This window comes from Colobus angolensis, unplaced genomic scaffold (assembly GCF_000951035.1).
Source record: "Colobus angolensis palliatus isolate OR3802 unplaced genomic scaffold, Cang.pa_1.0 Scaffold473, whole genome shotgun sequence".
In the NCBI taxonomy this organism is placed as follows: Eukaryota; Metazoa; Chordata; class Mammalia; order Primates; family Cercopithecidae; genus Colobus; species Colobus angolensis.
Window position 1 is genome coordinate 783,684 of NW_012118188.1, and position 16,695 is coordinate 800,378.

The window sequence follows — 16,695 nt, forward strand, 5'->3', positions numbered from 1 at the left end:
GGGCTGGGACTGTTTCACTCATGTTTTCATTTTCCAAGTTCTTAAACAGAGCAGATATTCTGCAATTGCTAAATAAATAAATGATAAAACAATATTTATTCATTGAGGAGCAAGAAAACTCATTTATTTGTTCAATTAAAATGGATTTCTCTCTGTTGACAAGTGAATGCCCTGTTTGTAAACTTTATAAATGAAAGAGACCTCAGAGGTAATTTAGCCTTTCCATTTTATAGATGAGGAAACTGAAGCATAGAAAGGTTGATTGCCTGACTATACAATCTGCTAAGTATAATGAAGAACTGAGGCCAGGCCTCATGGCTCATACCTTTAATCCAGCACTTTGGGAGGCCTAGGTGGAAGGATTGCTAGAGACCATGAGTTCCAGACCAGCCTAGGCAACATGGTGAGACATTGTCTCTATGAAAAATAAAAAATTAGCCAGGTGTGGTGGCATCTGCTTGTCTGTAGTCCCAGGTACTCAGGAGGCTGAAGTGGGAGGACTGTTTGAGTCTGGGAGGTAGAGGCTGCAGTGAGCAGTGACCCTGCCACTGCATTTCAGCCTGGGTTACAGAGCAAGATGGTTGTTGTTGTTTTTTTTAAAAACAAAACAAAACAAACAAAAAATCAAACAGGCCAGGCGTGGTGGCTCATCCTTGTAAGCCCAGCACTTTGGGAGACCAAGGCAGGCAGATCACCTGAGGTCAGAAGTTCAAAATCAGCCTGGCCAAAATGGTGAAACCCCTCTCTACTATAAATAGAAAAATTGGCTGGGCATGGTGGTGTGTGCCTGTAATCCCAGCTACTTGGGAGGCTGAGGAAGAAGAATCGCTTGAGCCCAGGAAGTGGAGGTTGCAGTCAGCAGAGATGGCACCACTGTACTCCAGCCTAGACAACAGAGTGAGACTCCACCTCAAATGAATAAACAAACAAACAAACAAAAAACCTGGTGCTCCAGTTTGAAGCACGATATGTCATCTTTTCACTTAAAGATGTGCTTTCAGAAGTGGCCTGAACATTTGGTTTACCTATTAAAATAAAAACTGTACATACTTTATCATCTATCTTCGAGAAACAGACAAATCTCAAGAAGCCACGTGGATCTTCATTGTCGTTTTTTGTTGCAGTTAAAAGTGTAAAGTCAAAAGCAATCTAGGTGTACATCAATGGAGAAATAGCCATATTCACTCTGTGATAGCCATACTATGCAATTTTATGAAGCACTTAAAATGGATATAGTTTGATTCATACAAAAATGTAAAACAGCTCCAAGACACGGATGCTAACCAAAAAAAAGGAAGTCGCCGGATGATACTATACTATACTGTACTATTTAAGACTTGTCAGTCTCAGGTTTTCCCACCAAAACAGCACAACACAGGAAGTAAGTGTATAGGAAATTTCAGAATGATGAACTCCAAACAGGATATGCATCTGTAACAAGGGCTACCTCTGGAGAGAAGGATAGGGGAATGAGGCGGTCTTTGACCTTGACAGTAATTTATGGTTTTTAACAAGGAGGGTGCATTCTTCATCTATTAGTTTTGCTTTTGTTGGCTGTGAAAATTAATTTTTCAAGAAATAGTACTGACTGTGATTTCTTCTCTATTCAGTGAGGAAAGAGAGTGACAGGTAATGATTCTGTATCAAGGCTGATTAAAGAATAAAAGAAGGCCTTTCGGAAGTTTAAAAAGCAAAGAAAAGGTTGAGAAAAAAGAGCACGAAGAGTAGAAGGGAACAATGGTGTACTCGCTAGCAATGGCAATACGGGTTATTAAAGGGAAGGGTGGGGGCGGGGAACCCTGGCCGACTCAGGATGCAAAGAGAGGAAGCCACGCTAAATAGCAAAGCGGGATCCTAGAGGGGCCGGGCCCACCTCAGCGCGCAGGCGCAACCAGGCCCAGGTGGCCGCCGCCGCGGAAGCGAAGCCACCTATAGACGCCGCGCCGCTTGGGTCTGCCGCGCATGCGCAGGCGGATCTGCGCTGGAGTCTTCATCTTTGCCACCGCTGCTGCCGCCTTCCTGGGATTTGAGTCTCGAGCTTTCTTCGTTCGCTCGCCGGCGGGTTCGCGCCCTTCTCGCGCCCCGGGGCTGAGAGGCTGGGAAGGGGTTGGAGGGGGCTGTTGATCGCCGCGTTTAAGTTGCGCTCGGGGCGGCCATGTCGGCCGGCGAGGTCGAGCGCCTAGTGTCGGAGCTGAGCGGCGGGACCGGAGGGGATGAGGAGGAAGAGTGGCTCTATGGCGGTACGAAACTTCCTGTCCCTGTCTCTTTCTCGGGTTCTCTTAGGCCTTCCCTCTTGGCCCTCAAACGGCCGGCGTTCCGGCCCCTCGCGCCGCCCCTTCGGGCCTCTGGTTGGGAGTCCTGTCCGGCCTGACTTAGGCCGAGCGCAGCGTGCGCGTGCCCCCCGCTCCCGCGGCGGTCTCCCGCCTGGCCCACGCCCACCATACGCACCCACCCTGCGGCGGCCGGGCAGGGCTGGGGGCCTGTGACTGGTCCCGGCCCCCGGCTTCGCCGTGCTTTCCCTGGGGCGTCTCGGTCGCCTCGCTGCTGCGCTCTTTACCCTTGTTTTTTTCTGTCGATTCTGAGGTGGTGTTTTTTTGTGTCTTGTTTTTGCCCCGTGGCCTTAGGGTGCCCTTCCTGTCCCTTCTTTCAGAAACAGTCATTCTGTAATAATAGCGAAATAAAGTTAATGCTGTACAACTAACGTCTTGTTTCTTGATGGTCAGTTTGTATGGAATGCACCTGCAAGGGTACCTCCTTGTCTGAAAGTCGTGCTTTAAAAATAATTAATTAAGAGAGAGAGAGAGAAAGATGGCCCATAAAGAAAACCCTGAATGTCTCCTGTATTAAGGTGAAGTTTTTCTTTTTTAAGAGCCTGCCGTTTAACCTACATCATGGAGGTATCTCATGACCCTTCGGCTTATAGTTTTCAGTGTCATCTCATATTTCTTTTTCTCAAAATAAATTTAATGCATCATGTACTTCTCTCTAGAAGGGACATCTGGTTTTTAACTTTCGTTAATTCACAATCCCTTCTTGCCTGTTACACCAGATTTGAAACTTAATGTTTGTTCCTTGCCTAAAACATACATTCTTGATTGTCTTTAGAATAGAATAGTAAAAGTGCACATTGGGCACCACGCAGGTCCTTAATGATGGAACTTTGATAAACTTGTAAAAAAAAAACATTATCTTTGGTGGCAAGATTTAGCATTAGTCTTTAAAATGTGAATGTGTAGGATTTCTTTTACAAAGATCTGGAAATCTTCAGTACCTCTTAAGTTTAAGCTTATTTTTATACCAGTAAAGTCTGATTTTTTTTTTTTCCATAAAATACGTATCTTGTTAAGTAATTATAAGGTGATCTAACTTTGGATGTGCTTATAGGCCCATGGGACGTGCATGTGCACAGTGATTTGACAAAGGACCTAGGTTAGTGCTTGTGATGATCACTTCAGATTTTCATAATACTAGTTTCTTTGAGAGTGGTTTCTTTATTTTGTTTGCTTATTTATTTATTTGTTTATTTTACTTGGTAGATGAAAATGAAGTTGAAAGGCCAGAAGAAGAAAATGCCAGGTTAGTGAAATTTTCTGTTGATGCCTATTACACAGATTGTGTGATACAATGGTTCTGTCAGTTGTCAAAATTATTTTCTTACAATCATTGGCGTCATTACAACACTTACAACATTTTGGAGGACATTGAATCCTTTAAAGGTTATTCCAGTTTCAGGACCAAATCTTATGCCAATTCTATTTGTTGATAGTTTAAAGGACAAAGTTTTTAAACTTAGGATTGGACTGATTTTACACTGTTGAGTAACTTGTTACTCTTAAGTGACTTCAGTAGTGAAGTATACAGTATAATCATTAAGCTGCCGATAAAAATATTTTAACGTAATTGAAAATGTTTTTAAGTAAATCAGGAACACTCCAAACTACTGCTTTTCCAGTTTATTAACATTTTTGATGGTATAATGGCACTTTGGTTGTAATTTTAATGCTATGTATTATTTACATTCAAAATGTAATTAGCTGATTTTTTATAAGGTTGATTTCTTTGTTAGATTATAAGAAAGATGTAAGTATTTGATTATAGAACATATACAGGGAGTCAGAATTTTACCCCAAATTTCAGAAAACAACCCATGCAAAGAAGTACATGGAGATGTCGACTTTACCCTGACCACATGCATTAGTGTCAATAACGGAGGGAGAGGTAGGTAGAAGATTTTAAAGAATATTTGGGTTTAAAAAGTGGAAGATAAACCACTTCATACCAAGTAAGCTGCAGTGAGAAAGATAAAACAGGTGTTGCTGAGGATATGGAGAAATAAAACCCTCATGTACTTCTGGTGGGATTGTAAAATGGTGCAGCTGCTTTGAAGAATAGCCTGGCCATTTTCTCAAATGGTGAAACATGGAGTTACCATATGAGCCCTCCACCTTAGAGAAATGAATAACATTCACACAAAAACTTGTACGTGAATATTCATAGCAGCATTGTTAATAGAAAATGGAAAAAAAAACCCCTCGCAGCTGCATCAACTGATGAATGGATAGATTAAGTGTGTTATATCCATACAGTGGAATATTATTTGGCAGAGAAAATAAAATGAAGTACTGGTAGATGTTACAATATGGACGAACCTTGCAAATGTGCCAGTGAAAGAAGCCGGTCCATAGAGACAGATTACTAGTTGCTAAGAGTTGGGTGAGTGATTGCTAATGTATACAGAGTTCCTTTTGGGAGTGATGCATATATTCTGGAATTAGATAGTTGTGATGGTTAGACTATGTGAACATATTAAAACTCAGTGGTCCTGTTTGAATGGATAGATTGTGTAATATATGAATTGCATCTAAAAGCTGTTAACAACAAAAAATGGATAGAGGGAAAAAGTGAGAAATGGAAGTAGAAATAGCTTAGGAGGAGCTGAAACTACAGTTCAACTTCCTTACCCAAAAAATCCCCTATAGTCTTTTCACTCCTTGGTATATTATCTGAAATGTTATTTCATTTTAAAATTTATGTGTTCAACTCAGTTCCTGATTCAGATCTCAACCACAAAGTTGAGATTAGTTTTAATTTATGTTATGAATGTGATTGAATATTTCTTTATATCCATTCCTTTATTTGGTCAAGAAATTAATTACAGGGTATAGTTTTACAATCAAATATATTTCTCTCTATGATCATCTTTATCCCATTGATTTTTATTTTTATTGGTTACAATTTTAAAATCTTATTTTCTGATCAAACGTTCTTTAATTTTAATTCTGCAATACACAACTTGCTAAACTTTATTGGAGGGAACCTTCTACTTTCCCTGAGTCTCACTGTCAGCATAGCTTTATATTCCTTTCTACAACTTCATTTGGGGAGCCGTTGAGTTGATTTCATCCTATGGGGGAGAAAACAACATCCTTTACAGTGTTATTTTTCTAGAAAAAGCTTAAAATTTTATCATGTTTCTAACATTCTCATGGTGATAGAAAATTAAAACTTCTAAAAGAGTAGGCCTATTGAAGAAAGGAACTCTGCCAAACCTACTGCTGTCTGGCTTGGTACATCACTGCATTGCTCTACCTAAGTTCCTGCTGTTAGAATTTGCCCCCGTTTCCTGCTGACAGGCTCACTGCTGAAGCCTCTGTTTTTCTTAAACATTGCATTACAGTCTCCAATTGTGTTATATCTATCCAAGTTTTGACTAAAGAAAGGATACTGTTTTGTGACATAGAAAGGAAATGGGACTTGTTTCTGCCTACCGAGAAGCTTATTTCAGCAGGAGGTAGATGTACTGAACAATTACAGCTGCATATTTGTTTTCTTGAAGCAAGCAGTGGAACAATGAAAATTTAACAGTTAGGTTTTGACTTTTTATCTTTCATTTTGCTTTATTTGGTGATTGTGCTTTAAAATGCCACTGTAAAGATCAAATTGATTTACATAGAAACTACTCGACAGAAAGTGCAGTTTAGAAGAGATTAGCAGAAATCTAATGAAAAGTGCTCTGAACTGTGTCAACATCTGGACATTTTTGTTAAGAATGCTACTAAATAATTTAGAAAGTTGGGCCAAATCAGCTACATGCTTTGTACTTCAATTTTCTTATCTGTGAAATGAAGTGGTGGTTAATTCCCACTGTTGAAATTTTAATTACTAAAAAATGTAAGAAACCAATTACGCTATGGTACTGGAAGTGTTATTTGCTGGTAAATGACCATATGCTTGAGTTTCATGGGAATGTGAATGTTTTATTGTTGCATACCAGTTTTGTTGTGACAAGACAAGTTCAAGTATTAACTGGTCTTAAAGTAATTACTTTTAACATTCATGAGAATTAGCTCCTTATTAATATCAAATTGGAGAACAGCCTTGAAGGAAGATACTTTTTTAATCTTAAAATTTTATTTTTTATTCAATAAAGGACGTATCTTCAATAAGATTGATAACACAGAGAACCAAGAAGAAGCGTGTATGTTAACTGAATACTGAAAGAGTTAATGTGATTATACCACAAATCTGAATTCTTGAACACCAAGGAAAGGAGGAAACTGTATTATGTAGGTCTGGGTAGTGATAGTAGTAGTACCTGATACACAGTGGATGTTCAGTAAAGACTTAGGATAATTAAAATTGATGAACTTTGTCATATAGTTTTAAAATGTGTAAAAAGCTTGAATTTCAGCCCACCATCAAATTATAAATCATTAATTGCATTCTTGTTTTTTTTCTATAGACAGCCTCTCACTCTTGCCCAGGCTAGAGTGCAGTGGCATGATCACAGCAACCTCCACCTCCCAGGTTCAAGCCATTGTCTGCCTCACCCTCCGAGTAGCTGGTATTACAGGCGCCCGCCACCATGCCTGGCTAATTTTTTTTTATATATTTTTAGTAGAGATGGGGTTTTATCATCTTGGCCAGGCTGGTCTTGAACTCCTGACCTCATGATCCACCCGCCTCAGCCTCCCAAGGTGCTGGGAGTACAGGTGTGAGCTCCCGCACCCAGCCTGGCATTTGCATTCTACTTACAGTGTTGAGTACTTGTTTTATGCAAGTTACTAGAAATAACAGGGAATACGACAGTCAGATTTTACCATTACTGTCTCCAGTGGAGACAATAATTTTAGGAACTTTATTAGATGTAGCTTAGAAATACTAATATAACCTATCTGCACTTCGGAAAAGTAATGCCTGACGTGTATATTTATTTTTGTTGTTTGTAGTGCTAATCCTCCATCTGGAATTGAAGATGAAACTGCCGAAAATGGTGTACCAAAACCGGTAACATAAGGCTTTGAAATCCAGTTACTTTCCTGATACAAATCTTTATCAATAGCTTCACAGTTTACATAGAAAGCAAGCTGACATTTTACATTACCTTCAGTATCCTGTGTTATCTGACCCTTTCTTATATCTCCTACTGCATCTGGTGCTATCAAAAACATATATAGGAATTAGCAAGGAGGAAAAGAAATAGTAGAAAGACGTCAGAGGAAAATAGTATGTGCAAAGGCTTGATGTTTATTGCTTTCAAGGAACTGAATGGTTATAAATCTACTGAATATAGTGTGCCTGGTTTTCAGAGCAAGTTTTGAGTCCCACAGCCTTTGAATGTTATGATTTTTTAGCAGTGCTTTTTTAATGTATGTGACAGTCCCTGACTGCATGCCTGCATGCCTTTGATACTTTGTGAGGTGAACATATCACTGGTCCTATGAATATTTGTACATTTTAATCCTATAAAAAGAAGGAAGTTACTGTTCTGCAAGTTTGAAGTTGTGTACAAAAAGTATTTTGCATATGTCATCTACTTATTTACTATGATGTGATTAAGCACAAAATGGGCTTTAAGAGCCAAAGTAAAATCTTCACAAATGTAGAATTTGCATGTAGGGCCTCTTCTAGGTATACAAGAATACCAAGAATAATTGAGCTTCTGCTTAACTATTTGGTACTTCTTATGTTTTGGGTTTTTTTTTAATTCTTTAATTGATTTGGTACTTTTTATTTGTGACATTGTGAATCTTAAAATTGTTTTCCTCTTAGATTCTTTTTTTGCCAAGAATTCTCAAATACATATTTTTTATAGTTTTATCTTGTAGATATCTTAGTAAGTTGCTTTAGATCCTTTTTGCAAAAGGGGCAGATATAATAGTAAAAAAAAATATGAGGTGTTGTTTACCAAAAGGAGATGATGCCAAAAAAGATTTCATTTCTTTATTCATAGTCTTATCCTTTTTATTATGTAGAACATCAAAATTATGAGTTGAAATAGGTGGCAGCATTATAAGCTTGTAACTTTTAAATTATATCTCAAAAAAATACAGAGTGGGGCCAGGCACAGTGGCTCACACCTGTAATTCCAGCACTTTGGGAGGCCAAGACGGGTGGATCACCTGAGGTCAGGAGTTCGAGGCCAGCCTGGCCAACATGGTGAAACCCTGTCTCTGCTAAAAATACAAAAATTAGTTGGGCATGGTGGCAGGCATCTGTAATCCTAGTTACTCTAGAGGCTGAGGCAGGAGAATTGCTTGAACCTGGCAGGCGGAGGTTGCAGTGAATTGAGATCACGCCACTGCACTCAAGCCTGGGCGACAAAGTGAGACTCTGTCTCAAGAAAGAAGAAAGAAAAAAAACCAGGGTGGTTACTCTTTTTAGTTATTAATATTAGATGTTGAAATGGATTATTGAATGTATGTTACAATTTGTTTATGTTCATGTAGAAAGTGACTGAGACTGAAGATGATAGTGATAGTGACAGCGATGATGATGAAGATGATGTTCATGTCACTATAGGAGACATTAAAACGGGAGCACCACAGTATGGGTACGTTATTGTTTAGTAAGTAACAATTGTGTAATGATATATAGCAAAGAGAGTGTGCCTATATCAATCTCTCAGTAGTTGATTCCATTGTTTTTATGTTTTTCTATTTTAACATAAAAGAACTCTTGTTAAAGTTTCATCATGAAGATACTTCTTTCCTAAAATAAAGTTAACTGATTAGGCAAAGGTACATGGAAGCAGCAGTTTTTGATCCTGAATTTAAAGTGCTTTTATAAAAGAATTGAGTACTAGGCCAGTCATGGAGGTTCATGCCTGTAATCCCAGGACAGGACTTTGGGAGGCTGAGGTGGGTGAATCACCTGAGGTCAAGAGTTCAAGACCAGCCTGACCAGCATGGTGAAACCTCATCTCTACTAAAAATACAAACATTAGCCAGGCGTGGTGGTGGGTGCCTGTAATCCCAGCTACTCGGAGGCTAAGGCAGGAGAATTCACTTGAACCTGGTAGGTGGAGGTTGCAGTGAGCCCAGATTGAGCCACTGCAGTCTAGCCTGGATAACAGTGAGACTCTGTCTCAAGGAAAAAGAAAATACTATAAATTCTTTGTTTAGAATTAGAAATCCTTAAATTGTAATTTGTATCTGTGCTTATTGTTTCGCTTTATTACTTATCCAGACCTGAGTTTAGGTTTTTAATTTTTTTGTCCAATAAAAACAATATCAAAAGTATTTCTTTTTGTTGTTGATAGTGTTTTCAGGTTTTTATTTCTCCTGTAGGCCTTTTAGGCCAATGTTTGTCTGAAATTTTGTGTTCTATAAACTGGACCAAGTGAATGGACTGTCATTGACTCATTGAGCACATAAAGACTGTTACAGAAAGATTGGAAGGGAAATGCATTGAAGTATGAATTGTGATTTAGTTGCAATAGGAGAATAAGAGTCAATGTGTTTTATTTTTCAGATTGGCTGTATAATGTTGTTATAGCTTATGCACTGGAAACATAAAATACATTAATTTCACTGTAGTTCATTAAGCAACCTCATCTGGAATCAACCAGTATATACAAAAATATTGTTAAATATTTTATTAGAGTCATTTGTTTTCAAAAGTCATTTCAGGAAGCTTAAAGCCAGTTCAGTTATTGTCATAGTCAGTTTTGTATTATAGTAATGATACATGTACCCATGTAATTTTAAAATCCTAGCACCTTTTTAGGGAACAGAGTAAAGAGGCTAGTTTTTCATGTTAGGGGTGGATATTCTAAATGTGCTCCTCATTCTCATTTGGGAAAGTAAATAATTACTTAATGAGAAAGTTGGGCTTATACTGTAGTACTAGTAGGGCTTTCTGCTAATAATAGGCCTTTACTGTCTGTATTATGCAAAAGGAACACTTATATAAAATTGTAATAATTGCATGTTGATTAAATATTATATAAAATTGTTTGTACTTGCAAGTTATAGAACAATTTGAAGCAAGTGACAATTTTTTTGGATTATGAATGGTACCTTTTTTTGGTAGAAATTGCACTCAAATATTAAATATATGTGGACTTTCATAGTACCTTACTAAACTTTATTTCTTACAACAGTTTTCAGTTTTATGCATTGTAATTATGTTTATACATATTTATTACCTTTAGACACTTTAGATTTCTATAGAGTAGAAACCATTGTATTCAAAACTCTTCAATAAAACAGGAAACTGATTTATGAATTTTTCTCTTCCTCACATTGCCTTAAATATAGTAAGTGTGCCGTAAATGGTTATTGACTAAATAAACTGAGTGTTATTTAGTTACAGTTGTCTCTGAAGGTTTTTTCCCCTTAGACATTTGATTATGAAAATTTTCCAATACTCACAAAAGTTGAAGGAATTGACCTGTGACTGCTCATTTACCCATCACCTAAATTATACAATCTACATTTTGCTTTGTTTGCTTGAACTCATATCCCTCTATCTATGCCTTAACCCATTTATCAGTTGATTTATTTTTTATTCATTTTATGAATTTCGAAAGTAAAGTACAAGTATTTGTGAAGAGTGTAAAGTTGCTTAACCTCTGTATTTCAAGGTATATCCCTTGAAAACAAAGTCCGTGAGAAAATGAAATTTGATAAACATTTACTTATGCACAGCATTTTCAGAAGCAAATTTAAAGAACAAACTGTGTTAAAGGCATAGTACTGAATTGATTTATTGTAAATTGTTACAGGTTGTTTTTTTAGGTAACATACCTTTGTTACAAGTTCATTTTATATGTGTGTAAGATACGAAGAAAAGCAAGTCTTAAAGTAGGAATAATTTATCTTGGAAAGTAGTTTGTTACCTATCTCTGTGAGATTCATCCATTTATATACTCAATAAATACTTTTTAAAGGCATAATTTATTTGGCACTGTGTTAAGTAGCAAAGATAATGTGCCTTTATCAAACCGTCTATGATCATTCCATTATTATATTTTTTTTACATTTACCATGCTACAAAAGAACTCTTGGTAAAATCATCATGAAATTTCCTGGAGTCAACAAATTAGATTGAGTTACATGAAAGCAGCGATTTTTTTATTTGTAAAAGTATTAATTGATGAGAATACAATAAGTTATTATTTTCCAGAGGTGATGAGGAAAACAGACATGTGAGTAAATATTTTCAGTGCAACGTAAGTGCTAGAATAGAAACATGTACAAAGTGATTCGAAAGGTTTGAGAGGAAAGTTTGCTGAAAGCCTACAGGTGTTAAAGAGAAGATCCCAGAGGTGACATTTGAATTTGTTTGAATAATTTTTGAGAAGGGAGACAGTGGTTTTTAGGTGGAGGACACTGCTTAAAAATAAGTGTAATAGATGCATGGCTTGGAGGAAGTACATGGCTGGAGGATAAGGTAGATGAAAAGAGATGGTTGAAATCACTTATGAAAGGATATAGGATGCATTTGCTATGTCTTTGTAGACCTTGCAAGCTTGTCCAACCAGCCGACGTTATTTTGTTGTTGTTGTTGTTGTTCTGTTTTGGTTTGTTTTAGGCTTTTAGCTGCCCAAAGCCGTGGTTTTTAGTTTCTGTCTCCAGTGATAAGTGGAAAAGAGGGATGATGAAGGGGCTTTACTGGCCTAACCAGATCAGAAACTGAGGACCCATGACTGTATTCTCTCACTTAGACACCCCAATTAGGTTTTTAGATAGATCATATTATTTGAAAAGGTATTACCTTTAGACACTTTAGATTTCTATAGAGTAGAAACCATTGTAGCATCAGTAGTTGAGATGGGTTAGATGGAGAGACATTGACTAATAGGTGTGAAGTAGTTGTCCAGGTGAGATGATAATCTAGACTAAGGCAGCAGTAGTAGAGAGATGAATGGGAAAATAGTATATTTGAATATTTGAGAAACAAATATAGTCAGGCATGTGGTATACACCTGTAGTCCCATGGACTTGGGAGGCTGAGGTAGGAGGATCGCTTGAGCCTTGGAGTTTCAGGGCAGCCTGGGCCATATAGTAAGATCCTGTCTCAAAGAATAAAAAGAAAGAAATAACGAATAACATGGGTAACTGGTTGGTTGTGGATGGAGGAGGAGGAGATAAAGGGACTTAAACATTTCTAGAGCAGTTAATTGGGTCCAGGTGGGCGCTACTCCTCAACTCCCACAAAATAGATTCATTTGACATGTTTATTTTGAAGTTCCTATAGAAAATCCAAGTATAGGATCTAGCATTTAGAGTGGTGTGAGAGTTCGTGGGGATCTATTGGACATTATATCAAATTTGCCTCTGCAATTTTTCATACCACTAAGCTTCTCTACGCAGAATGAATACAAAGGCTTGTGACTTGAAAAAGAAAAATGTTTTAAAAGGCAGAATGGGGAATAGAAAGTAGCTAGGTGGAAAGCAAAGAAGCTCGTCTATTGAAGACTTAGGGCTAAGCCTTTTATAAAAATGCCATTTTATTCTATAGCAGTCCTGTAAGAGAACAGTTTAGAGAAAATCCTTGATTTTTCTACATTTGTAGAAAAATCATGTACATCATATGTAGATAGCACTAAGTCACTTTTGCTGAATTTGGATTGTTAAAATGTAAACATCGTGAAGGCAGGAACCAAATTTGTCCAGCTCCTCATACTTTTTCCTTAGCCATACTTTTTCCTTAGAATCATACCTGACATGGTTTTGGTGCTCAGTAAGCATTACATGAATTAATCAGTTTATAAAGTGATTATTTCAAGTTGGTGACGATAGTACTGCTTGACAGTAATGTTTGGTCCACTTTGTAATTCTTGCATTTCTAGCTGCGGAGCTACAATTATTTGATACAATTACTTAAACATTTTATTACATTTACATTTTTGTTTTTTAAGTGGAAAAGAAAAATGACGGTGCAAATGTAACTCAACCTAAGTCTTATATTTAGTACATTAGAGACAAAAGATGGAAGTAATTATTATTAGACCCAAAGCAGTGAATCTAAAGTCCAGATGGCTGAACTTCTGAGAGAAAAGAACCAAATATGTCACATGAATATAATGTGAGAAATATATCATTGAAAATACCTATGACTTGAGGTCTTACTGGTATCTTTTTTTTTTTTTTTGAGACGGAGTCTCGCTCTGTGGCCCAGGCTGGAGTGCAGTGGCGTGTTCTCGGTTCACTACAAGCTCTGCCTCCCGGGTTCATGCCATTCTCCTGCCTCAGCCTCCTGAGTAGCTGGGACTACAGGTGCCCACCACCACGCCTGGCTAATTTTTTCTATTTTTTAGTAGAGGGGGGGTTTCACCGTATTAGCCAGGATGGTCTCGATCTCCTGACCTCGTGATTTGCCCGACTCGGCCTCCCAAAGTGCTGGGATTACAGGTATGAGCCATTGCCTGCCGTCTTACTGATATCTTTTTGTTCAGTGGGAATTGGTCTTTCTTTGCCCATTCCTGTTTTCTTTTAATTTCCCTAGTAACAGAAAAGTCTATTTTAATTAGTATATTTGATAATACTACTCATATATAAAAATCCATTATATAAAAAAAGTCAAGAACTATCTGTAACCCCTTACAGAAAATTTATATGAGGCTCATTTATACAAGTATAAATGCAATGAAATACTCAAATAATTATATACAAGTCTTAGATGTTTTGGCCAAGATTACACTAACAACTGACAAAACATTTAAATGTGGATTGGTCCAACTTCAGATATTATATTACATCTAAAAAGGTGCAGCTTAATACTTTTTTCAAATATATGCATTCATGTAACTACAACCAGATCAAGATATGAAACATAATTGGCATCCTAGAAGTTTCTCTCATTTTTCCTCTTCGTCATTAACCACCCACCACCGGTAAACGCTGTTCTGCTTTCATGCTAGACTTAATTTTTGAATTTCATGACAATAAATTTCTATTACGGACTCCATGAATGGTTGAAAAAGGATTTATTAACAATATCCAGCGCGGGAAGAACTGAAAGGCCACTGGATTTAACAACAAGTTGGAGGAATTTTACTTATGCTTAAGATTGCTGTATGTGTAATAACTGGCAGGCAAGGAAATGAAGAAAAGGGGTATAAACTATGTTTCCCTTCTTAGTCTTATTTCTTGTGAAGTTTGTTACAGTAGAATGTTGAGTTAGTGGCAAAGAGATTTTTGAAATGGAAACAAGTCATTTTTTTTTTTTTTAGTGTTTTTGCCTTTTATTGAGCCAGTGACTTTAGAAACTAGTTTAAAATGTTTTTTAAAATGTGTGTTAGCTGGGCACGGTGGCTCACTCTTGTAATCTCAGCATTTTGGGAAGCCAAGGCAGGAGGATTGCTTGAGCTCAGGAGTTCGAGACCAGCCTGGACGACATGGTATGAGATCTCATCTATCCAAAATTTAAAAAATAAAAATAGAAATTATAAAAAATAGAAAAATAAAAATAGAAATATTACTGCTTTGTTTAAGCTTTTCAGGATAATTTTTGGTTTTTTGTTTGTTTTTAGGAGTTATGGTACAGCACCTGTAAATCTTAACATCAAGACAGGAGGAAGAGTTTATGGAACTACAGGTAAAATTTGTATTTTCTGTTGCATCAGTAGGGAAATAAGGCACATATCTTAAATAGGTCTTAATCACTTTTTTTTTAGTGGGAGACAAAGTCTGGCTTTGTCACCCAGACTGGAGTACAGTGGTGCAATCTTAGCTCACTGCACCCTCCATCTTCCAGGCTCAAACCATCCTCCCACTTCACCTTCTCAAGTAGCTGGGACTGTGGGCGTGCACCACCATGCTTGGCCAATTTTTGTGTTTTTATGTAGAGACCAGGTCTCGCCATGTTGTTCAGGCTGGTCTCAAACTTTTGAGCTTAAGTGATCTGCCTGCCTTGGCCTCCCAGACTGTTGGGATTCCAAGAGTGAGCTGCTGTGCCTGGCCAAGGTGATAATATAATAGCTCTTTTTAAAGGTAGTTTTTGACCATACATCACAGGGACTGGTAAATTTTTTCTGTGAATAGTCCAGTAGCACATATTTTAGGCTCTGCTTTGTTTGGAATGCTTGCCGGGTTTTTTGCCAGGAATAGTAAAAAAATGTTTGTTTTCTGTTTGTGTGTGTATGTGTGCCAGGAATAGTAAAAAGGTGTTTATATTTTCTGTTTGTCTGTAGTATGTCCCAGCTTCTTGCAAGTGTAGCTCCTTCATTTTGTAATTTTATAAAACAGGAACAAAAGTCAAAGGAGTAGACCTTGATGCACCTGGAAGCATTAATGGAGTTCCACTCTTAGAGGTAGATTTGGATTCTTTTGAAGATAAACCATGGCGTAAACCTGGTAAGACTGTTGTGGATTTTATTAATTTCAATATTTTTAGTGTGAAGTCATCAGAAAATTTTTTGAGCATCAATTTAGAATTTTATTTTTTCATTATAATTTTAATTGTCTTAAGCAAATGATGAGTAATAATGACTTGGATTATTAAATCTTACTGGTGGCCTCGTCTTAAAATGTAGACTTATTGTTTATTATAATGACATTTCTAAAGGAAATAATTTTATCAAAAATTTTATAGTCTTTTTGCCACCGTAAATGATAGAGTGATAACTGATAGAACTCTAAATTTATATTTTTATAGTTTAGTATATTTTTGATGCTGCATAAAAATAGAGCTGAAATATTTGTACACTAAAGATGTCTTTTATCTTTAGGTGCTGATCTTTCTGATTATTTTAATTATGGGTTTAATGAAGATACCTGGAAAGCTTACTGTGAAAAACAAAAGAGGATACGAATGGGACTTGAAGTTATACCAGTAACTTCTACTACAAATAAAATTACGGTAATTAATAAATACTCCGGAATACCCTTGGCTTGTCTACCGTCCCACTTTTACTCCCCAAATAAATCTCTTCCCTATAAAAATGGTTAAATGATATACGATAGTTTAAAAATTCCATTTTGTTTACCATGTTTGTTTTTCCCTTCCCTCCCTTTTAGAGTTTTGTATTAATGATTATCTGATGTTCTTACTTTCAAATCACAGACTAGCCACAGCTAGTTTGTCTTTATATGGCCTATTAATTAAATATTATGTGGTATCTTAATGGGGAATATGTTATTTAACTTAGGCCGAAGACTGTACTATGGAAGTTACACCAGGTGCAGAGATCCAAGATGGCAGATTCAATCTTTTTAAGGTGAATTTTAGTAAATTATCCTTGGTTGCTCTCATTTTTTGTTCTTGAGTCTGCTCCCATACCACTACTCAAGGGACAAGATTAAAGTGCAAATAGCTACCTTTTTTCCAAACCTTCAGCTTCCTGGTGACTTACAAATTTGCTGATTGTTGTTTTATCTCCACTTTTGCAAGCATGTGAATTTATAGCCTATTATACTAACAAATGCCAAGTACAACTGTTCTTTGCTATATGTTGTGATTTCATTT

The 16,695-nt window shown here is 37.0% G+C and overlaps 1 protein-coding gene across 8 annotated transcripts in view; it reads left to right on the plus strand.

Moving 5' to 3' along the window:
• Positions 1-1,957: 1,957 nt before the first annotated feature.
• The window catches only part of FIP1L1 (factor interacting with PAPOLA and CPSF1), a 71,759-nt gene continuing 57,021 nt past the window's right edge, over positions 1,958-16,695 (plus strand). For 3 of the 8 annotated variants that reach the window (XM_011958760.1, XM_011958757.1, XM_011958759.1), the window contains exons 1-8: positions 1,963-2,240; positions 3,385-3,429; positions 3,537-3,576; positions 7,230-7,287; positions 8,730-8,833; positions 14,762-14,826; positions 15,477-15,584; positions 15,959-16,089. In XM_011958760.1, the coding sequence (XP_011814150.1) occupies positions 2,156-2,240; positions 3,385-3,429; positions 3,537-3,576; positions 7,230-7,287; positions 8,730-8,833; positions 14,762-14,826; positions 15,477-15,584; positions 15,959-16,089 (636 nt within the window). In that variant the 5' untranslated portion in view covers positions 1,963-2,155. Of the gene's footprint in view, positions 3,577-7,229; positions 7,288-8,729; positions 8,834-14,761; positions 14,827-15,476; positions 15,585-15,958; positions 16,090-16,378; positions 16,448-16,695 lie in introns of all 8 variants that reach the window. The other 5 variants (XM_011958762.1, XM_011958761.1, XM_011958755.1 and 2 more) reach the window with 4 other exon arrangements.